Source organism: Heterocephalus glaber, unplaced genomic scaffold, assembly GCF_053883595.1.
Source record: "Heterocephalus glaber isolate CG9 unplaced genomic scaffold, H.glaber_assembly_v1.0 deba00001547, whole genome shotgun sequence".
Taxonomy (NCBI): domain Eukaryota; kingdom Metazoa; phylum Chordata; class Mammalia; order Rodentia; family Bathyergidae; genus Heterocephalus; species Heterocephalus glaber.
Window position 1 is genome coordinate 3,566,905 of NW_028258340.1, and position 21,570 is coordinate 3,588,474.

General features: G+C 41.9%; 1 protein-coding gene across 10 annotated transcripts in view; it reads left to right on the top strand.

Moving 5' to 3' along the window:
* The window catches only part of Dipk2b (divergent protein kinase domain 2B), a 37,896-nt gene extending 33,492 nt beyond the window's left edge, over window positions 1-4,404 (top strand). For 2 of the 10 annotated variants that reach the window (XM_087189826.1, XM_087189825.1), the window contains exons 5-6: window positions 891-1,005; window positions 3,908-4,404. In XM_087189826.1, coding sequence (XP_087045952.1) covers window positions 891-1,005; window positions 3,908-3,914 — 122 coding nt within the window. In that variant the 3' untranslated portion in view covers window positions 3,915-4,404. Of the gene's footprint in view, window positions 1-886 lie in introns of all 10 variants that reach the window. The other 8 variants (XM_087189823.1, XM_004871539.3, XM_087189821.1 and 5 more) reach the window with 6 other exon arrangements.
* Window positions 4,405-21,570: the final 17,166 nt, after the last annotated feature.

Here is a 21,570-nt window from a genome sequence, read left to right on the forward strand (position 1 = left end):
TTAGTCCTTATTTACACTTTCAGTTTCTCACACTAGAAAACGATTCGGTATTTACACATGTGTGTCCTATTTATTTCACTTAAGAGTATTGCCTCAATGTGCATCCAGAAATCAACCAATAACAAATGCTAGGGGGGCTGTGGGGAAAGAGGACCCCTACTCCATTGCTGGTGGGAACATAGACTGGTGCAACCACTGTGGAAATCAGTATGGAGATACCTCGAAGAACTAGGACTGGAAGTCCCATTTGACACAGCTATTCCCCTACTGGGTATCTTCCCCAAATAATTAAACGAATCATACCACAGTAATATATGTGCACCCATGTTCATAGCAGCACAATTTGTGATAGCTAAACTTGGAAACAGCCCAATTGCCCATCAACTGGAGACTGGATAAAGAATATGTGGGAGTTTTTTATAAAATGGAGTATTACTCGGCCATAAAGAATGAGAAACTAGAGACATTTATAGCTAAATGAGTATTTATGCCAACCTGCTAAATGCATATTCTGGATTACCTGGGGGTTTTTTTCCTGATTTTATATTTTAAATGGGCAAATGAAATTAGTCCTAATAATTTCCTGAGTTCCCTAATTTAGTAATGATGGCCGAATAACAATATGAATATGATTCCTATAATTATATGCCTGGCTTCTAGTAGGAATAAGTGGATTTTCCAAGTTCAGGCCTCAACCTATTACAGCAGAGAGAGTTCTTTCCATGTTGCTGTCAGAAGGGACTGTTGTGTCCTTGGACCCTTAATCTCCTGGTGACAAAGAAATGTGAGGAGACCGATCTGCTTCCCCTAGCAAGTCTAATTAGTGGTGCCTTTTCCTAAGGAGAACAGGTTATAGGGTGTGTGATATTTTCCATTTCTTTTCCAGGCAGCCAAACAGCCACCACGACCAGAGAGAACCAAGATGTTTTCAGTTGCCTGGTTTCTGGTTGCCAGGCCCAGCTGCCCTCCTGTGACACCATCCCCGAGAAGCATAGCCTGGTGTTGGTATGTCAGCAGTTGCTGCCTCGACTTCTCCAGGGGAGGTTCCCTTCCCCAGTGCAAGAGGAAATAGACTCAGCTCTCACTCACTGTGGTGAGAGCTCCCGCCCAGACCCAGAGGTTCTCCAGGCTGCTAGCCAACTGAAGGACATCTTGAGGCCCCTGAGAACCTGTGACCCAAGATTTGCCTACCGCTACCCAGACTGCAAGTACAATGATAGGTTCTGAGGGTCTGGAGCCCTAGCTGACCTGAGAGGATAATGCCCTTGATCCTTCCTCCCCCTAACCCCCACACACCAGTTTAAAAGCAGCAGTTCCATTCCAAACATTAGGAGAAGCACATTCATTTCTCAGGGACTGAGGAACACTTGAACTAGGAAGAGAAATTGTGTGACATTACATGATTTCCCCCATTGGCCGGGAACTTCATGGCAGAGCCCAAGGCTGGGTATCAGAAGACCCTGTATGAACACTCACTTATGTCTTTGAGCCTCTGTTTCTCCTGTTTGCCACCAGACTCTCAGGATGGTGAAAGAAGAGAGCAATGTGAGGGGCCTAGCACACAGGCTCTCTACCCCCTGCCAAGGTAGGAGACCCCTCAGGGCGCAGGAAAGAGCCAGAGCTAAGAGAAGAGGAGTCAGCAAGAGCCAGGTTGTTAGTCCAGGTCATCTACAAAGTGGGTGTCAAGCCAGGTGTGCACATGTATGAGTGTTCTTAGGGGAAACAACTATAAGAAAGACAAAGAGCAGGCAAGCAAAGGCCCGGGGGACTACCAAAGCATGCTGCAATCTGACTCCAGGGAAGGGGAGGAGGCTGTGGAAGAGAGGTTTCCAGGGTGTCTTCGAGGCAAAGCCTGCCACCAGAGGACTCCTCTTAGTGTACTGGCTGCACTCAGTCATCAGTGGGACCAGGCTGTGGGAAATGTGGCCTCACAGAGATGGATTTCAGAGCCCAGCCCCTAGGACACAGTCAGTTCTGCTCCCTGAGTGGCAGAACACTCTCGTTGTAGCCACAGACTTGGACCAGGGCTCGGCTCTGCCCACACCATATGCTGCAGTGCACAACTCCTTAGAGTCTGTGAGAATTTTCATTCAAATTTGGCCTCACAGGTCACTGTAAAAATATTTTTTCAAGGTCAGCCAATAGAACATATGCTACTCAATAGTTAGTTTGCTTTATACCTTTTATATTAAGTATGTGGCCACATGGGCTGTGGGCCTCCATGCATGCTCTTATCTGCTCTGTGAGCAGCAGTGGGGGACTCTTCTAGGTCTTTCGCCAGCCTCCCTGCCAGCCCTCTACTCCCAGGAACCTTTCAGTCTACCTCCTCTTTTCTACCTCTGAATCAGCATCTTTAAGGTCAGAACACCTGGCTTAACAGACCTCATTATGCAGATGAGAAAACCAAGACCCAGGGAGGTAGAGATTTCCTGGGATAGTCCAAGAACTCCCACTACCAGACCATGCTCTTCTTTTCTTCTCCATCAGCCTCTGACTCTCACCCTCTATTGTCCAGTTCTAGTTTCTTCACTCACATTTAAAGATGGACACCCCTCCCCCCAAAAGTCTTATTTTGTGGTGTACTGGGTTGCCTTTTGGGTTTGCCTTTTGATTGCTCCAGACACTGCCCTATGGCATCAGTGACAGTGAGGATGACAGGTCAAGCTTGTGGAAGAGCAGGTTTCAGTTCCCTGTGAATCATTGAAATGGCTGCCTTCTGGTTTGGTTTGACCACCCTTCCCACCTGCACAGTCACAGTCTTTCCTTTGGCCTGAATGTAGTGTGTCCTCAGGCCTTCCAGCTGGCCAAAGGAAGTAGGTCACAGCCTGCAGACCTTCCAGAGCTCCACAGGGGAATGAGGGTTGAGCCGGGCCCCAGTGCATCTCTATAGGTTTGGGTGTTTTTCCATTGCAGGATGCTTCCATACAGTGAGTGACTTTTGAGTGAGGTCCCACCCTGGGGAGTCCAGAAATGGTCCTTTCATGGGACTTGAGCTAACCCTCCTCTAAACCCCCCACTGTCTGTACACCTGCATAGACCTCCAGACCTCTACTCCAGACTGGTCCCCTGAGACTCTGAGGAATGTTCTTTCAAAACCATCATGTAACCTGGAGCTGCTCCATCTAGACAGGAAATGCAGCTCCAGGCCCCTCCTGAGTCAGGACAAAGAGATCTTATGTTCCGCTTGCCAGAGTCCTGGGAGAAAGCAAAGAAGAAAACCACCCAAGCAACCCCCAGGGGGCTGCTAAGAGATTTGTTTTTAGTATAAATTATAATCAAATTCTATTTGCACAGCTGTGTTCACATCCGCAGTGCAGGCCAAGAGTTAAGGAAGGCCAGATAGATGTCAGGCAGGGCCCACATACGCTTAGAAATGGTCTAAAAATGGCTCCCCAGCTAGTGGCTTTTCATGGACTATGAAGGGCACAGAGTCCCTTTTCTCATACACTTTCACGTCAGAGCAGATGTGTTGCTCTTGTCAGCATGGCTGAAAATCACAGGCCCCATTCAGGTACTGTCTTCAGGGGACCTTCTCCCCAAACCCCACCATCTGCTGACTCTCTCTGACACTCCCTCCCTGTGGTAGACCCAGAGCAGAGCCATTCAGATCCCTCTTTAAGTAACAACTCTCTCTCCAGCATGGGGCTGCAGTCAGTAGGCAGCTGTCAGCCCCTTGAGCCTCTGCCTCAGCCATTCTGTGGCCTTGGCTCAAGGTCACACCCTTCCTAGGACATACCCATATCTAGTGATTGGGCTTGGCCAGGGGCTGTTTGGCCCACGAAGTTACAACTCTGACAGGCAGTTCTCATTCCAGAAATTCCCATTGAGCCAATCAGGACTCTGCTGGGCCTATACCAGAGTCTAACCTTCCCCTGCCCATTCTACTTCCTCTGTGTTCTTCTTACAGGTGTTGATCCCTCTTAAGCATCTTATGTCCTGTAGCGAGCTGAATGGTGACCCTCCTACAGAAAGATATGTCCACATCCTACTCCCCAGAACCTGTGACGATTACCTGACATGGGAAGAGATGTGACTAACTCAACGATTATAAGGGAGGGAATTTGCCTTGAGCAGACCAGGTAGACCCTCAATGCCATCTCATGTGTCCTTACAAGAGAGAGGCAGAGGGAGTTTGAAGACAGAAGAGGAGTGATGTAAAGGTGGAGGCCAAGATTAGGGTGATGTGCCCACAAGCCAGGGAACCCTGACAGCCACCAGAAGCTGGGAGAGGCAAGGTACAGAGTCTCCTCCAGAGCCCCCAGAGGAATGTGGCCCTGAATGCAGTATATCCTCTGTCTTTCCAGCTGGATTTCACAACACTTTGATTTCAGCCCACTGAAACTAACTTCAGACTTTTGGCCTCCAGAACTGTGAGAAAATAAACTTCTACTGTTTTGAGCCACACACTTTGTTATAATTTGTTATAGCACTCACAAGAAATTGATACATACCCCAATGTCCATCTTAGTATCCTCTTCTGGAGAACCCAACCTGCAACACTTCTCAACTCCAGTCTACTGTGTTTCATTCACATGGGAGAGTACAAGATGCATCCATATCCAGAGCTGAGTTTCTTTCCTGCATTGACAAGGTTCCATGCACCATTGAAGACCCTGACTGGGTCCTATCCTGATCCTAAGTTTTGCTTAACAGGCCAACCCTCAGAGATCACTTTCTGAATCTTTTCTCTGAATTCCTGGGCCACAGGTCTGTATCCCATTTGAAGCTAATCCCAAGGGTAACCCAGAAAGATCCATGTCCCACCCTCCCATCCAGTTGGAAACTTCTCAAATGTGGTGGTGACATGGGGCTCTTTGTATTCCCATAGTAATGCAGGGCAGGACACAAAGCAGATGCTAGGAAAATGTTCTTACTGAGGACAATAACTATTCTTCAGCCCTTTTCACTTAGTGCTGTTCATACACCATACTGGCCATGTGTAGGAAGGACAGCGCCACTTCCCCAAAAATAGTGCCTGCCTGTCACCAGCCAGGAGACAGGGGAGTGAACACTCCAGTGACTTCAGCCAGAACAAAATTATTGTCATGTATTCTCAGTCCCCTAGAATTTGATTGGAGGCATTAAAATTTCTTTCTTTCTGTTTTCTTTCTTTCTTTTCAGTACAATACTGAGGACTGAACCCTTGGACACTCTACCCCTAAGCAACAGCCTCAGCTTTAAAAAATTTTTTTTAAATTTTGAAGCACAGTCTTGCTAAGTTACCCAGTCTGGCCTCAAACTTGCAGTCCTGCCTTAGCCTTCCAAATAGCTGAGATTATAGGCAAGCTCCACTAAGCCTAGCTTAGAGTTATCATTTTTCCCTCCCTCCCTCCCTTCTTCCCTCCCTCCTTCCCTCTCTCTCTCTCTCTCTCTCTCTAACAGCCCTGGGGATTGAACCCCAGGGCCTTTGCACTGAGATGCATCCCCAGTCCTCTTTATTTATTAGTCTGTGAGAGGATCTCACTGTCACTAAGTTGCACAGGCTGAGGTTGAAGTTGTAATCCTCTTACCTCAGCCTCCCAGCGTGTAGACTATTTTGCTGAGTTACATCAGCTACTGCCTTTTAGCCTGCAGGACTGACTACATGACCTATGGGGCTCAGAGCAAAATAACAATGTAAGTCTCCTACTCAAAATTATTAAGATTTGCACGGAGCTAAGTAGCCCTATGCAACTGCGTAGGTCGCAGCCCACACAGCCAGCACTTGGTATTGAATGTTCTTGGCATTTTCTGGTGTCTTATTTGACCTCTGTGCCCAAGGGTAGCAGGTGTGGGACCAGGGGTGATATATAAAATATTTAATAACCACCGTGGCAAAGACCTATGAGAACAGACTCTGGTGGCTACGACTATCAGAAAGGTCAAACCACAGCCCCATGGGCAAATCTGCCTTTTCACAGGAGGAAGCTAGTTTCAGTGATGTGCTTAAAGTGACAATTTTTAGGTTTCTTGCTTTCTCAGTCCTCCCCTGTAGCATCTGACTTCTGCCTATAAGCGATTCCATGAACATTTCCTCTTCGGGAAATTTAAACAAATACTTTGTTGGATTTGTATTCTTTTTTTGTTTTGTTTGAAAAAATGTTTTTATCAGTACATGTTTGCAGTACATAATGAGTACATCATCATAAGGAATGTGTACATGTGCATACCACATCTTAATTCTTTTTTTTCCCTTCCCCTTCCCTCCCTCCAACCCTTTTTCCCCTCTGCATTTACAAAAGCTTTATTTACATTTTTTCCTTCAATTCTTTTTTTCTTTAAATCTCTTTTCCCTTCCTCCCCTCTCCTCCCCCACCACTTGTTCCCCCTTCCCATTTGCAAAAGTTCTTCCTATGTCCTAATATCTATCCTCCATTTTGTTCCTTATTTATACTTTGGGTTTCTCACACAATAAAAATAATGCAATATTTAAACTTCTGTGTCTGATTTATTTCACTTAAGATTATAGTCTCAAGGTGCACCCATTTACCTAAAATTATCTCAAGTCTATCCTTCTTTATGGCAGAGTAGTACTTCATTGTATATAAATACCACATTTTCTTTATCCATTCATCTGTTGATGGGCATATAGGCTGCTTCCAAGATTTAGCTATTATAAATTGTTCTGCTATAAATATGAATATGCATGTGTCACTGTAATATGATGCCTTTAACTCTTTCAAGAAGATAACTAGAAGAGGAATAGCTGGGTCAAATGGAACCTCTAGTTTTAGTTTTTTGAGGAATCTCTATACTGCTTTCCATAATGGTTATCCCATTATTTTCAGAAAGGTCTAGAGCTCTGGAATCAGACAGACTTGATTCAAATCATGGCTGTGCTGGTTACTGTGGGACCTTTGACAGGTTAACTAACCTTTCTGAGCCTTGCTTCCCACATCCACTAAATGGGACGAAAAAGATTAACCCTTGCAGGGATGTCATCCTGTTTAGATAACATGTCTGCAGCTCTTGATGGCATTAGGACAGTTTTAGGCCACGTGGGAGGATCAACACACATGTAGGGGCTCCTGCATTTGCAAATACCAAGGAGGCAAAAGGAATTGACCAACAAAGATGGGCTTCAACCTATGCAAGTGGCTCACTCATTAGAGCTCTCTGAAGGGTCAGATAGAGACAGGAGCACCTCTGTCGCACTGTGTGACCAGGTAATAGCCTGAGGCCTGGACCACGACCCGAGGGTCAGTGTGTCATTGCAGAGGGAACATAAGCTCTGGAAGCACACATGTCTACTTTTGGGCACTGCACAGTCCTTCTTGCAAAAGTCAGTGCTTCAGAGTGATTCATTGCAGTAATAGTATTCACTGCAATTCAGTAATGAATAAGCCAATAATTTACTATGGATAAGCAAAGTTATTCATTGTCATTTCAAAATATTGGAAACTATCTAAATGTCTGTACATAGGACAAAGGTTGGATAAACTACATTGGAGTGCCATGCCACTGTACAAGTGAATGAAGAAACACTCTATGAACTGATACGGAGTGACTGGCAGGATATAGTAAGTGAGAATGAAGCAAAGCACCAAAGGATACTTATAGGATGAGGCTGCTCTGAATTGGATGCTGTCAATAACTAGGGAGTAATTCTGTAATTACCTCTCTCAATAAATTTTAACTAAAGCCCAAGAGGAATGAGGAGTGGTTAAAGCTACAGTTAGTAAAGCAGTGGCAGTCACTCATACCCTCCTATTACCCAGGATGATCTTTGTTTCTCTCTTTTTTTTTGGTGGTGGTACTGGGTTTTGAACTCAGGCCCCTCGCATTGAGATACATCCCCAGAGCTTTTTAGTTTCTTGTTTTGAGATAGGGTCTCACTAAGTTGCTCAATTGCCCAGGTTGGGCTCAAACTTATGATTCTCCTGCTTCAGGCTTCCAGAGTGTTGAGATTATAGGCGTGCACCACCACGCCCAGCTTGTTTGGTCATTTTATTTGAATAATTTTTATGTTGTTGTTTGTACTCAGACATGAGTACAGAGTGGCCTTGTTTGATGTTGGAATTCTGAGAAATTGTTTATGTTCAAGGAGAACACCAAGGCTGAGCTGTGAAGGCCAGCCCAGCTGGGAACAACAGCAAGGGTCAGGACTAACTGACAATGCCAAGCCGTTCCCAGCTGTCATGGGTTGCTTTTCTTTCTCAGTAGGAGAACTAGTGAAATTCAAATAAGGCCTATAGATTAGTAAATAGCATTTTATCAGTGTTCATTTCTTAATATTTATAATTGTACGATAGTTATGTAAGGAAAGTTGGGTGAAGGCATAGAGGAATTCTGTTTACTATTTTGGAACTTTATTCCAAAAATAAAAATTTCTTTTTAAAAAAACCCTCATTGCACAGAGCATAAGTTTAGCACCATATGAACAGGATGGCTTGCATATTGGGACTGTGCTGTATAAAACAAAATACATATCTCAAAACATCAAAGCATTGCCTACACAAGATGGTCTTGATTACGAGAGACCCATGGACACTGACTTGAATTCAAAAGAAGATTCAGGTCTCCATTTGAGATGTACTCTAAGGTAATGCTCATTGAGTTGAAGCATGCCTGCACTATATCCATTGTTACCAATCTTCTCTTCCTCTCTCTTATTTACTTTTCTAAGGCAAATGTGCCCATATCAGGGCCATGGCTGCTTCTACTGCCCAGGAAGGCAGCAGAGACCTGGGGCTTCCCCATGCTCAGATCTAATTTCTTCCCTTCAACCCACAAACCACAGTGCTTCTTGAAGAGCAGGCACTGAGCATGGGCTGAAGTCCACTCACCTCGTCTCCCCATCCTGCCATCCCCACCCTGTCTCCATTAAGCTGAGTCCGTCTTTCTGCTTCCTGTCACTATTTAGAGCTTCAGTCTGAAATTTTTCTTTTCAAAATTTTTATTAGTACATATTTGCAGTACCTAATGATTATTTACATTCATCAAGGGAAGTTGGGACATGTACATAACACATCTTAATTCTTTTTATATGTCTTTCCTGAAAAATCATTCTTTGAGAATTGTGCCAAAAGTGAGTTAGTATTCCATTTGTCAAAATAACAAATATTTTAATATTTTATTTTTTAATGATCCTACTCAAGGCAGGCAAAAATTCAGGAAAAGAGGCAAGTCATGGAAACTTGATGAGAACATAATCCTATTGAAAAGCAACTTGGCAAAGTTCATCAAGAGCCTCAAAAAGGATGGCACATTCTACCCAGCAATTCCACCTCTGGGACACTATCCAAAGGAAGTAATCAAGAATGCAGAGAGATTTATGAGAAGATTGGCTATTAAAAATCATGCGTTGAACATTTGTAACCCCCTACTGAACAAGAGTGAGATTTTTAATAGGCATAAATTATAAGACAAGGAAAAATGAGACAGGAAAAAAATAAAAACACAATTTTGAAAGCTGGAAAGCAAATAACTTAGGACCCAAAGAACTGAATCCTAAACTGGCAGCAAACTGCCAAGAACTAACCCAATTTATACCACAAAATCCTTCAAAAGGTGAAGGAATTGATGGCACTAGATCCTTCAGGAAGTGAGGGGAGGAGAGTAGCTGAAATACGGATGAGGTTTAAATGACTGTTTTCAGAAGCAATTGGATGTCTGATCCTCTCCACCCTTCACAGCCAAGAAATGGCCCTCCAAGACCAACCTAAGACCGGAAGTCCCTTCCCTGGAGACAGGCAATCAAAGGAACTTCAGGGACAGTGTGCCAAGACTAAAGTGGCAAGTCACACTGAAAACAGAGGGATCAAGGGCTCATGTGCACAGTGGCTGTGAGCTCACCACCCTTTCCTGCAGATGAATGCATGAGTGAAACCCCAAGGGAAAAGATCAAAAGACTTAACATCTGGAGTCTTTCAACAGCCCCTACCCCAGCCAGGTTCCTACAGCAAAGGTCACATTAGGCAAACCCCACTAGCTGTTCAGAGTGTTCAGTCATTTTTTTCAGTTCCCCATTCCTATTATTTTCTGTGGGGTTTTTTTCTCTAAAATTATTTTGAAATTATCTCAAGTCTTCAGAAAAGCTCAAAGAAAAGTACAAATAACTCCCGCATACTTTGCATCTGTATTCCTAATTATTTGTTTTTTCTCATGTTTGCATTATCATTTTCTCCCTCCCTCTCCACCACTCCTCCCACCCATGTCACTCTGATGCCTCGTGCTCTCCCCCACTTCTGCACCCCCATTTTCTCAGCCATTTTACGAAAGTTACAGATTTACCCCTAAATACTTGAATATATATCTTAAAAACAAATAAAAATTTACATGACCATAGAATGATGATCAAGATGCGAAGATTAACACTGGTGCAGTGCTATTATCAAACTACAGTCCTTATTCAAATTTTGTCAATTTGCCCAAAAATTTTCTTCAAAATTTTTTTCTGTCCTAGAACTCAATTCAGGACTTCACATTCTTTTTGTTTTAATTTATTAGTGCATGAGTGTAGTACATAATGTTTACATTCCTTGTGGGAAGTTGATACATGTACATAACACATCTTAATTCCTTTTTCATCCTCTTTCCCTTCCCTCCACCCCTCCTCTACCCATCCCATGAGCATGTACACATTTACAGTACATAATGTTTACATTTCCAGGACTGCATATTACATTTAGCTGTTGTATCTCTTTGGTCTCCTTTAATTTGGAGTAACTTCTGTGTGTGTGTGTGTGTGTGTGTGTGTGTTTGTGTGTGTGTTTTATCACTTTGATGTCCTCAAAGTAAAAGGGCCACTTATTTTGCAAAATGTTCTTCAGTTTGAGTTTGTCTGATATTTCCTTGTGATTCAATTTAAGGTTTTCATTTTGGGTAGGAATGTGTGATCTCTTTCTTGCATTCTATCAGAGGACAGCTGAAGTCAGTTTGTTCCATTGTTGGTGATGTGTACTTGGTTAAGGTGAAGGCTATTGGGAAACCTCTGCTGTAAAGTTAATACATAACTGAAGAGGAATAAATTAGAAACTATGTAAATATTCTCTAGTCATCAAATCTCCACCTACTCATTTTAACATCCACTTATGTGTAGTTCTTACCTGAATCAGCTGTTATGATGATGATTGTTGTATCAGTCAGTGCTCACTAGAGAAACAGATTTGATTTGACATAGTAGGCTCACAATGGTGGCCTATAGAGTCAGGTGTGGAAGAGGGCAAAAGGGCTGTCTGTGTGATGGAGATCCAAAGGATCCAGTCAAAAGTTAAAGGCCTGGAGCTCACTGTAGAGTCCCATGCAAGCTCGTATCAGGAAGCCAAGAAGGTTCTGCATTGGAAGGCTGAAGGGTCTGTGCTAGAAACCAGGAGATGACATCCAAGGTGAAGGCAAAGACTGAAGCCTCTCCAAAGAAACAGAAGTGAGCCTTCCTTCTTCTTTCACTTTTTTTATTCCATTCAAGCTACAAGCCTATTGGTTAGTGCATCTCACACCCAGGGTGAGCCTTCCATCTTCAGTAAATCCATTCAGTCACATTCAGCACTATGCTAAGCCAGTCATCTGGGTGTTTCTTACTCAAGTTGACACACAGTTAATGATCACAATCTACCCCTTGTCAACTTGACAATCACTCAATTTTTTCCATGATTCTGGTTGCAAGCATTGAAATTCAGTTGCAACTAGAATCATGGAACAAATTCTGTGACCACAATCATGGAAAGAACTAAGTTTGTGAACTGAGGTATCACTGTAATTAGTCTCTAGCTACAAAGACAAACACATAATTATGCTTAACACTGTACAACTACCCTGCATACAAGTGGAAATGCACTAATTCCTTCCCCAGAATAGAAGGCAAGTTTTTGTTTGGATGATACTTATTCCTAACAATTCATAACTTGAACATTATAACATAGGTTTAACAATACTTAAGGGCCAATATTAAGTCTATCAACATTATGTTACATAGGAAGCATGGGATCCTAGCTGGTATTTATAACTACCTTCTTCCTTTACCCATTCTGTATTCCCTTGGCCTTCAGCAAGCACCCCAGCAGGTCTTGGTTCTTTCCCTGGTGAGACGACTCATATCTTCATTCTTGAAGGTTCTGGGCTATTTGTAATCCTGCCTGGATTGGGTTGTTGTAGTTTCCCATTGGCCTTAATAACAAGGTATGGTAATACAAGGAGGCATTCTAAGGGATCTCTTTGCACTCCAAGTTTATTCTTCCTTTTCTCCATTGTAGAGTAATAGTCCAATTTCCCCTTGACAGTCTGGATCGATCACCCCTGGCAACACCATAACTCCCTTTTTAGATTGCTTACTCAGAGGTACGAGGAGCCCAACATGATTAGGGAGAAGTCTTAGTTTTCAGTTCAGTTGGAATCATTGTTGTGCTTCCTGGTACAAGCCTTCTCCCTCTGGAACTAAGACTTCTAGGCCAGCAGAGCATAAGGTCTTGGGAACAGGAAAGAAAAATTTTGCTAGTCAATCACTAGGGGTAATGATGAGTGGTACCATTCCCACTTCCACCCCTTGATTCCTGGACCCATGAATCCTGGCTATGGGAGACACAGTATCATACAGTGGATGCTGATTCAAAGCATATATAGACTTTTGAAGAATTTTGCCCTAGCCCTGCAAACTATTGACACCTAGCTGGTATTGTAACTGCATCTTCAAAAAGCCATTCCACCTTTCTATCAATACAGCTGCTTCTGGATGGCGAGGAACATGGTAAGACCAGTGAATTCCACGTGTATGAGCCTATTGCCTCACTTCTTTGGCTATAAAATATGTCCCTTGGCCAGAGACTATACCGTATGGAATTTCATGAAAGTGGATAAGACTTTCTATAAGTTCATGGATGGTAGTTTTGACAGAAGCATTACATGCAGGGAAGACAAATCTATAGCCACTATAAGTGTCTATGACAGTAAGGATAAAACATTTCCCTTTCCATGATGAAAGTAGCCCAATATAATCAACCTGCCACCAGATCACAGGCAGATTGCCCTGGGGAATGGTGCTATATCAGAGACTCAGTGTTGGTCTCTGCTGCTGTCATACTAGGCATTCAGCAGAGACTGTAGACAGATCAGCCTTGATAAGTTGGAGTTCATGTTGCTGAGCCCATGCATAACCTCCATCTCTGCTACCATGACCACTTTGTTTATGAGCCCCAGTAGGCTTCAGGGGTGGCTGAAGAAAAGGGTTGACTGCTATCTACAGAATGGGTCATCCTATCCCCTTGATTATTAAAGTCCTCTTCTGCTGAGGTCACTTTTTGGTGAGCATTTACATGGGATACAAATATCTTTACGTCCTTTGCCCATATCTGGAGGTCTATCCACATACCTCTTCCCCAGATATCTTTGTCACCTATTTTTCGGTCATGTTTCTTCCAAGTTCCTGACTATTGGCCAGACTATTGGCTACATCCCATGAATCAATATAGTCACACATCTGGCCATGTTTCCTTCCAGGAAGAATGTACTACCAGGTGAACTGCCCAAAGTTCTCCCCACCATGAAGATTTCCCTTCACAACCACCCTTCAGGGATGTCCTAGAAAGGGATTGTAATGCTGCAGCTGTCCACTTGCAGGTGGTGCCTGCATAATGTTCAGAGCCATCTGTAAACCTGGCCCCAGCCATCTCTTCCTCTGTCAGTTGATCATATGGTACACCTCATAAGGCTATAGGTGCTTGACGGGAGACAGAAAACAATATAGAAGGAGTAGGAGCCATGAGAATTTGAGCAATTTGTTCTGCAACTTATTCATGGTCTCTGGACCTGCTTTGGCTCTATCATGTATATAACATTTCCATTTAATGATGGACTGTTGTTGTGCTTGTTCAACTTTATGACTTGGTGGGTCAGATAATACCCAACTCATGATAGGCAACTCAGTTCACATGGTAACCTGGTGTCCCATGGTCAAATGATCAGTTTCCAGTAAGGCCCAGTAGCAGGCCAGTGTGCTAACCAACCCAACTCCATCTTGAGCCTTACCACCATTGTGTGCTTGCACTTGGACAAAGCACCCAAAACCCACATCCTGTTTGGCAATAAACTTGCTGCAGTTGCAGGATGTTTTGTAGCTCACCTAGTGTGTGAAACTTCCTTGTGCCCCCCCCCCCAACTAACCTGGCATGGTTCGGCTTCTGTAAAATTCTGCTTTCTCTTCCCTTGAGCCCTCCCCAACTGAAAGCATGGTTTAAAAGGAGAAACCAAACAGCTTCCCAGTACTGAGAGAACTTTCCAGGCACTAGCCTGCTCTCCGTCGCCGGCTTAAATAAACAAACTCAAATCTGATGCAGTGTGGTGCAACTCTATTGCTCTAACTCGCTTGGGTAGAGCACCAGGAGCTGTTTTCCAAAAGGAAAATAGTTGTGTACAGATGATGACAGAGCCTTGCTCCATAATCCTAAAGGCCTCTGCTGCAGTTTATCTATGGGGGTCTACTAAAGACTCCAAACAGCATCCCTACCTGCCACTCACACTTCAAGTACCATTAGATCTGTTGGATCATATGGTCTAAGTGGCAGAGCAGCCTGCCCAGCAGCCTGGACCAGTTGCAGAGCCTTCTCTTATTCCGGGGCTCATTGAAAATTAGCAGCAACCAGCCACCAGCTTGGCCGAGCGGGGCCAAGTAGGGCCAAGTGGTTGCAGGCTGGCTGGGACCTGCTTCTATGCCTTGCTCCACCAGCTTGCAACCAAGACAGGCTACTTGGTTCCACACCACAGAGGCACAGAGGGACATAAAAGCCATTGTACTGAGCTGCAGAAGTGAAATACAGAAAGAGGTCCTCTGTCAGGCTCCCTGAAGAAAACAAGCCCACTGGAAAGGCGAAGAGAATCTCCGCAATAAAGGCACACCAGACCACCATGCTTGGTAAGTTGGAGGGATCATCAACTCCCATCAGAACCTGGACTTCCTTCAGGGAAAGGCAGCTGAAACCTTCAATAGAACCTTGCAGAGTGCAACCCTGCGGGAGAACAGGGAGCTCAACTTGGGACTTACAGCCAGAAATCTGCCAGAATCTCACAGTTCTGGGACTAGCTTACTGAGACTCATTGACTTATAACTGCACACTGCTACCCACGTTGTCTATTGTGACAGCAGAGACATACCCTGAAGGAGGCCCTTCATTTTTAAAGATGATAGATTAATAACTACCACAAATTATTAAAGATATACTTGATGCTATGGTGTTACTGATTGTATGACTTGGGCTAAGGTGTTGTGATTGATCTAATCAGTTGTCCTTCCTGGTATAATGAAAAGGAGATAGCCTTAGAGCCATTATAGACTCAAATCCTAAAGACTAGCTATATCTGGAAAACACCTCTGAGAAGCAATCATTCCATCCGTGTTCTAAATACATCTACAAAGATACTTACAATAAGCAACTTCAAATTATCAACCCAGGAACTAAACCAAAGACAGTACCAAAAACAAAAATGAGAAGACATTTAAGCAAGGCACAAACTCAGACTTCCACCCCAAAAAGGCAAATTCTGGGGGAAATGAGGTGGAAAAGTCAGATAATCAAGCACCTGGACACCCTGAACTGATAGCACAGGAAGAAACAAAACAGATACATGAGGCTTTAGAAAAGTTCAAAGCAGAAATAATCTCCCAGATAACTACGGAGATGGTGAGCAGAGTGAAAGACATGATTAGAGGCTCTAGAACAGAAACAGATAAAAAAAAAAAAATAGATGAGCTTAGAAACATGCTGGAAGCCATGAATTCCCAGCATAAGAAAGAAATGGAAACCACGATCGGCCAAAATAGGAAAGAAATGGAATCCATGAGACAGATTCAAACAGATATTCAGGAGATTAAAAACTCCACTGAAAGCATGCAGAGCAAATTAAGAGAATCTGAAGATAGAATATCAGATATAGAAGATAGGATTGCAGTGAAGGACCATGAAAACAGAGATTTCTTAAAAATAGTAAGGGACCATAAGAAATCAATCCAGCAGCTGCTAGATGATGCAAAGAAGAATAACATAAGACTGATAGGAGTCCACAAAAAAAAGGAGAAAGTACAATTGACATAAAAAACTGTTCACAGAAGTAATATTAGAAAACTTCCCAGACAGAGGTAGAAAATTGAACATACCAATAAGTGAGGCATATAGAACTCCACCTACCCATGATCAAAAAAATCTACACCTACACATATAATAGTCAAGACCCCAGAAACCCAACAGAAGAAAAAAAAATCCTACAAGCAGTTAGAGAAAAGAAATAAATCTCCTACAAAGGAAAGCCCATCAGAATCACAGCAGACTTCTCAACACAAACCCTCAACTCAAGGAGAGCCTGGAGTGAAGTATTTCAAGCCCTAAAAGAAAATAACTTCCAACCTAGACTATTGTATCCTGCAAAATTATCTTTCAAAACCGATGGGGAAATTAGATACTGCCATGACAAAGAACACCTGAGAAATTTCATGAACACCAAACCAGCACTCCAAACAATTCTAAGCAATATCCTAGCAAAAGGCAACGAAGGTCACAACTCCATCAGGCTCAACAGAGGGAAGCCACCATACAAGGTAACAAACTAAAGGGAAAGGGGGGAAAATAAACAAGAAATAAAAGAGCCAACAACAGTAAAACATCATGCAAGCATGCGTCAGTATCTATCAATTATAACTATCAATGTTAATGGCCTCAATTCACCAATCAAAAAAAATAGACTGAAAGAATGGATAAAGAAGCAAAATCCAGCAATATGCTGTATACAAGAAACACACCTAACTCAAACAGAAATTCATAGACTGAAAGTAAAAGAATGGAAAACAGTTCTGCACACCACTGGACCCCAGAAAAAAGCAGGGGTAGCAATCTTATTTATGGACAATGTAAATTTCAAACCAACAGTAATTAAGAGAAACAAAGATGGTCACTACATCCTTGTGAATAGAACAATCCAAGAGGAAGAGATGACACTCATAAATATATGTACACCAAATACAAATGTCCCCAACTATACCAAACAAATATTAATGGACATGAAAAACCAAATAAGCACTAATACAGTTATAGTCAGGGAACTCAATACCCTACTATCACAAATAGACAGATCATCTAGACAAAAAGTCAAAAACAAAATTCTAGAACTGAACCAAGCTATTGAACAGATGGACTTAATAGATATTTACAGAGTATTTCACCCCAGAAAATCAGAATACACATTCTTTTCAGCTGCACACGGGTCATTCTCCAAAATAGACCACATGCTAGCTCATAGGACAAATCTAAGTAAATGTAAAAGAATTGAAATTACTCCCTGTATATTATCAGACCATAGTGCAATACAATTGGAGATCAATAACATAAGAAACCACAAAACTCCCAGAAACACACGGAAATTGAATAACACTCTGCTGAACAACCAATGGGTCACAGGAAATCAAAGAAGAAATTAGACAGTTTCTACAAGTAAATGTTAATGCAAGTAAAACATACAGGAATCTATGGGACACAATGACAGCAGTTCTACACGGGAAATTCATAGCAGTGAATGCCCATATTAGGAAAATGAGAGAACTCAGATAAATAACCTAATGCAGAACCTCAAGGTCCTAGAAAAAGAAGAGGATAACAAACCCAAAGCTTTATAAGAGAGGAAATTATAAAGATCAGAGCAGAAATCAATGCGATGGAGACTAAGAGAACAATCCAAAAAAAATCAATGAATCAAAGAGTTGGTTTTTTGAAAGAATAAATAAAATCGGTAAACCTTTAGCCAACCTTATCAAAAAAAGGAAAGAAAGGGCACAAATCCATGCAATTAAGAATGAAAAAGGGGAAGTCACAACAGAGCCAACAGAAATCCTGAGGATCATCAGTAGCTACTTCGAGAACCTGTACTCCAATAAAGTGGAAAACACGGAAGAAACGGACAGATTCCTAGATACATACAAATTGCCAAAGTTAAATGAAGAAGATATATAAATTCTAAACACCCCAATTACAATGAGTGAAATTGAAAATGTAATAAAATATTTACCAACAAAGAAAAGCCCAGGTCCGGATGGCTTCACTGCTGAATTTTACAAGACATTGAAAGAAGAACTAATGCCATTACTCTTTAAACTCATCAAGGAAATTGAAAGGGAAGCAATACTTCCAAATTCATTCCTGGAAGCAAATGTTACTTTGATTCCAAAACCAGGGAAAGACCCAACTCAAAAAGAGAACTACAGGCCAAGCTCCCTAAGGAACATAGATGCAAAAATCCTCAACAAGATACTGGCAAACAGAATACAGAGTGTCATCAAGAAGATCATACAAGCTGACCAAGTTGGATTTATCACAGGGATGCAAGTATGGTTCAACATTTGTAAATCAATAAATGTAATACACCATATTAACAGATTCAAGGACAGAAACCATATGATCATCTCAATAGATGCAGAAATAGCATTCAACAAAATCCAGCACCCATTCATGATAAAAACCCTGCAGAAAATTGGAATAGAAGGTCTTTATCTTAACCTGATTAAGGCTATCTATGAAAAACCAACAACCAACATCATACTAAATGGTCAAAAACTGAAATCCTTCATGCTAAAATCAGGAACAAGACAAGGATGCCCACTATCACCACTCCTGTTCAATATAGTTCTGGAAACATTAGCCACAGCAAGTAGAAAAGAGAAAGAAATAAAAGGAATAAAGATAGGAAAGGAAGAAGTTAAACTGTCATTATTTGCTCATGATATGATACTTTACATAGAAAACCCAAAAAACTCTGCCAAAAGACTTCTAGACTTAATTGACAGATTCAGTAGAGTGGCTGGATATAAGGTCAACACTCAAAAAACAAGAGCCTTCTTGTACACAAATAACAGACTCACTGAGAGAGAAATTAGGGAAACAATTCTGTTTACAATAGCATCCAAAAAAATGAAATATCTAGGAATCAATCTAACAAAGGAAGCAAAAGACCTCTACACTGAAAACTACAGCTCTCTGAAAAAAAGAGATCGAAGAGGGTACAAGAAAATGGAAAGACATCCCTTGCTCCTGGGTAGGAAGAACCAATACAGTGAAAATGGCCATACTTCCAAAACTGCTATATAGATTCAATGCAATGCCAATTGAAATTCCAACAATATACTTCACAGAACTAGAGAAAACAATCCAAAAATTCATTTGGAACCATAAGAGACCTAGAATAGCTAAAGCAATTCTAACCGACAGAGACATGGCTGGGGGTGTCACAATCCCCAACTTGAAACTATACTACAAAGCTACTGTGATAAAATCAGCATGGTATTGGCAAAGGAACAGACCTGAGGATCAGTGGAATAGATTAGAAGATGCAGACACAACTCCAGACATGCTCAGCCACCTCATCTTTGACAAAGGAGCCAACCACCATCATTGGAGGAAAGATAGCCTATTTAATAAATGGTGTTGGAAAAACTGGCTTTCAATCTCCCAGAGATTAAAACTAGACCCATACCTATCACCATGCACTAAACTAAGATCGAAGTGGATTAAAGATATAAATATTAAGACAGAAACACTAAACTTGCTTGAAGATAAATTAGGTAGAACTCTTGAAGATATTGGCATAGGAAAAGACTTCATGAACAAAACCTCAATAGTATGGGAACTAGCAGAAAGAATCAACAACTGGGATCTCATCTTATTAGAAAGCTTCTGCACTGCAAAAGAAACCACCAACAGAGATAACAGACAACCTACAATGTGGGAAAAAAATTTTAGCAGCTGTACCTCAGACGAAGTACTACTATCTAGAATATATAAAGAATTGAAAAATATCAGACCCCCCAAATTCAAAGACCCTATTCAAAAATGGGCATCTGAAATGAACAGACATTTCTCAGACAAAGAAGTAAAAGCAGCAACTAAACATATGAAAAAATGTTCAACATCACTCATCATTCAAGAGACGCAGATGAAAACAATGCTGAGATTCCACCTCACCCCAGAAAGAGGGGCTGCTCTCAAGGTAATCAACCAATAACAAATGCTGGCGGGGCTGTGGAGAGAAAGAAACCCTTCTTCATTATTGGTGGGAGTGCAGACTGGTGCAACCACTATGGAAATCAGTGTGGAGATACCTCAAAGAACTACGGCTGGAGGTGCCATTTGACCCAGCTACTCTCCTGTTGGGTATCTTCCCAAAAGAATTAAAAGAATCGTACCACAGTGATATATGTGCATCCATGTTTATAGCGGCACAGTTTGTAATAGCTAAAGCTTGGAAACAGCCCAAGTGCCCATCAACTGGAAACTGGATAAAGAAGATGTGGGGTTTTTTTATAAAATGGAGTGCTACTCAGCCATAACAAATGAGAAACTAGAGTCATTTATAGCCAAATGGATGCGTATTGAGGCCATACTCTTAAGTGAAATAAATAGGACACACATGAGTAAATACTGAATAATTTCTCTAGTGTGAGAAACTGAAAGTGTAAATAAGGATTAAAAGGATTAGTAACGAATAAGTGATACTTTGAAATAGGAAAAGTTCCAAAGGGGTAGGGGAATTGGGAGGGGATAGGAAAGGATAGAAGGGAAAGGAAAAATTATGAGAAAAGAAAAAAAATAGAAACAAAGTCTATGTAAATAGGGAAGGGTGGAAGGGGTGAGGGGCACACAGATAATGGGGGAAAAAATGAAAACCAAGATACATCATGTACAGGTACAAGCACCCAATGATAAATGTAAATGTATTGTATACCTAAAATGTACCAATAAAAGAATTTAAGGAAAAAAAAAAAAGAAAACTAGTAGCTTTCCAAATCACTTGGTAAATGGGTCAGATTAAGACACCTAAGTGAGGAATGTGTTGCCTCCAAAATCCAAATAGGCCCACTAGGTGTTGTGTCTTGTATGGTTGTAAGAGAAGCCAGATGCAACAATGTATATTTCACCTTAGAAAGGATATCTCTGTGTGCCCCACAACACTGGACTCCAAGATATTTCACTGAGGTAGAAGTACCTTGAATTTCAGTTGGATTTATTTCCCAATCTCTGGCTCACAAATGCTGTGCTGATATGTCTACAGTGGTTGCTACCTCCTGCTCACTTGGTCCAATCAACAATATATCATCAATGTAATGAATCAGTGTGCTATCTTGTAGGAAAGATAGGTGACCAAGATCCCTGCAAACTAAGTTGAGACACAGGGCAAGAGCATTAATATAATCCTGAGGCAGGACAGTGCAGGTGTATTTCTGGCCTTGCCAGCTGAAAGCAAATTGTTTCTTATCGGCCTTAGGGATAGGTATGAAGAAGAAGGCATTTGCCAAATCAATAGCTGCATATCAAGTACCAGGAGATGTGTTAATCTGCTCAAACAAGGAAATATATCTGGTACAGCAGTTGCAATTGGAGCCACCACATGATTCACTTTGTGGTAATCCACTGTCATTCTCCAAGACCCATCCATCTTCTGCACAGGCCAAATGGAAGAATTAAGTGGGGACATGGAGGGAACCACCACCCCTGTATCCTTCAAGCCTTTTAATAGTACTAATCTCTGCAATCCCTCCAGGGGTGCAGTATTGTATTTAGTTTACTATTTTCCCAGATAAAGGCAACTCTAATAGCTTTCATTTTGCCTTTCCAACTGTAATAGCCC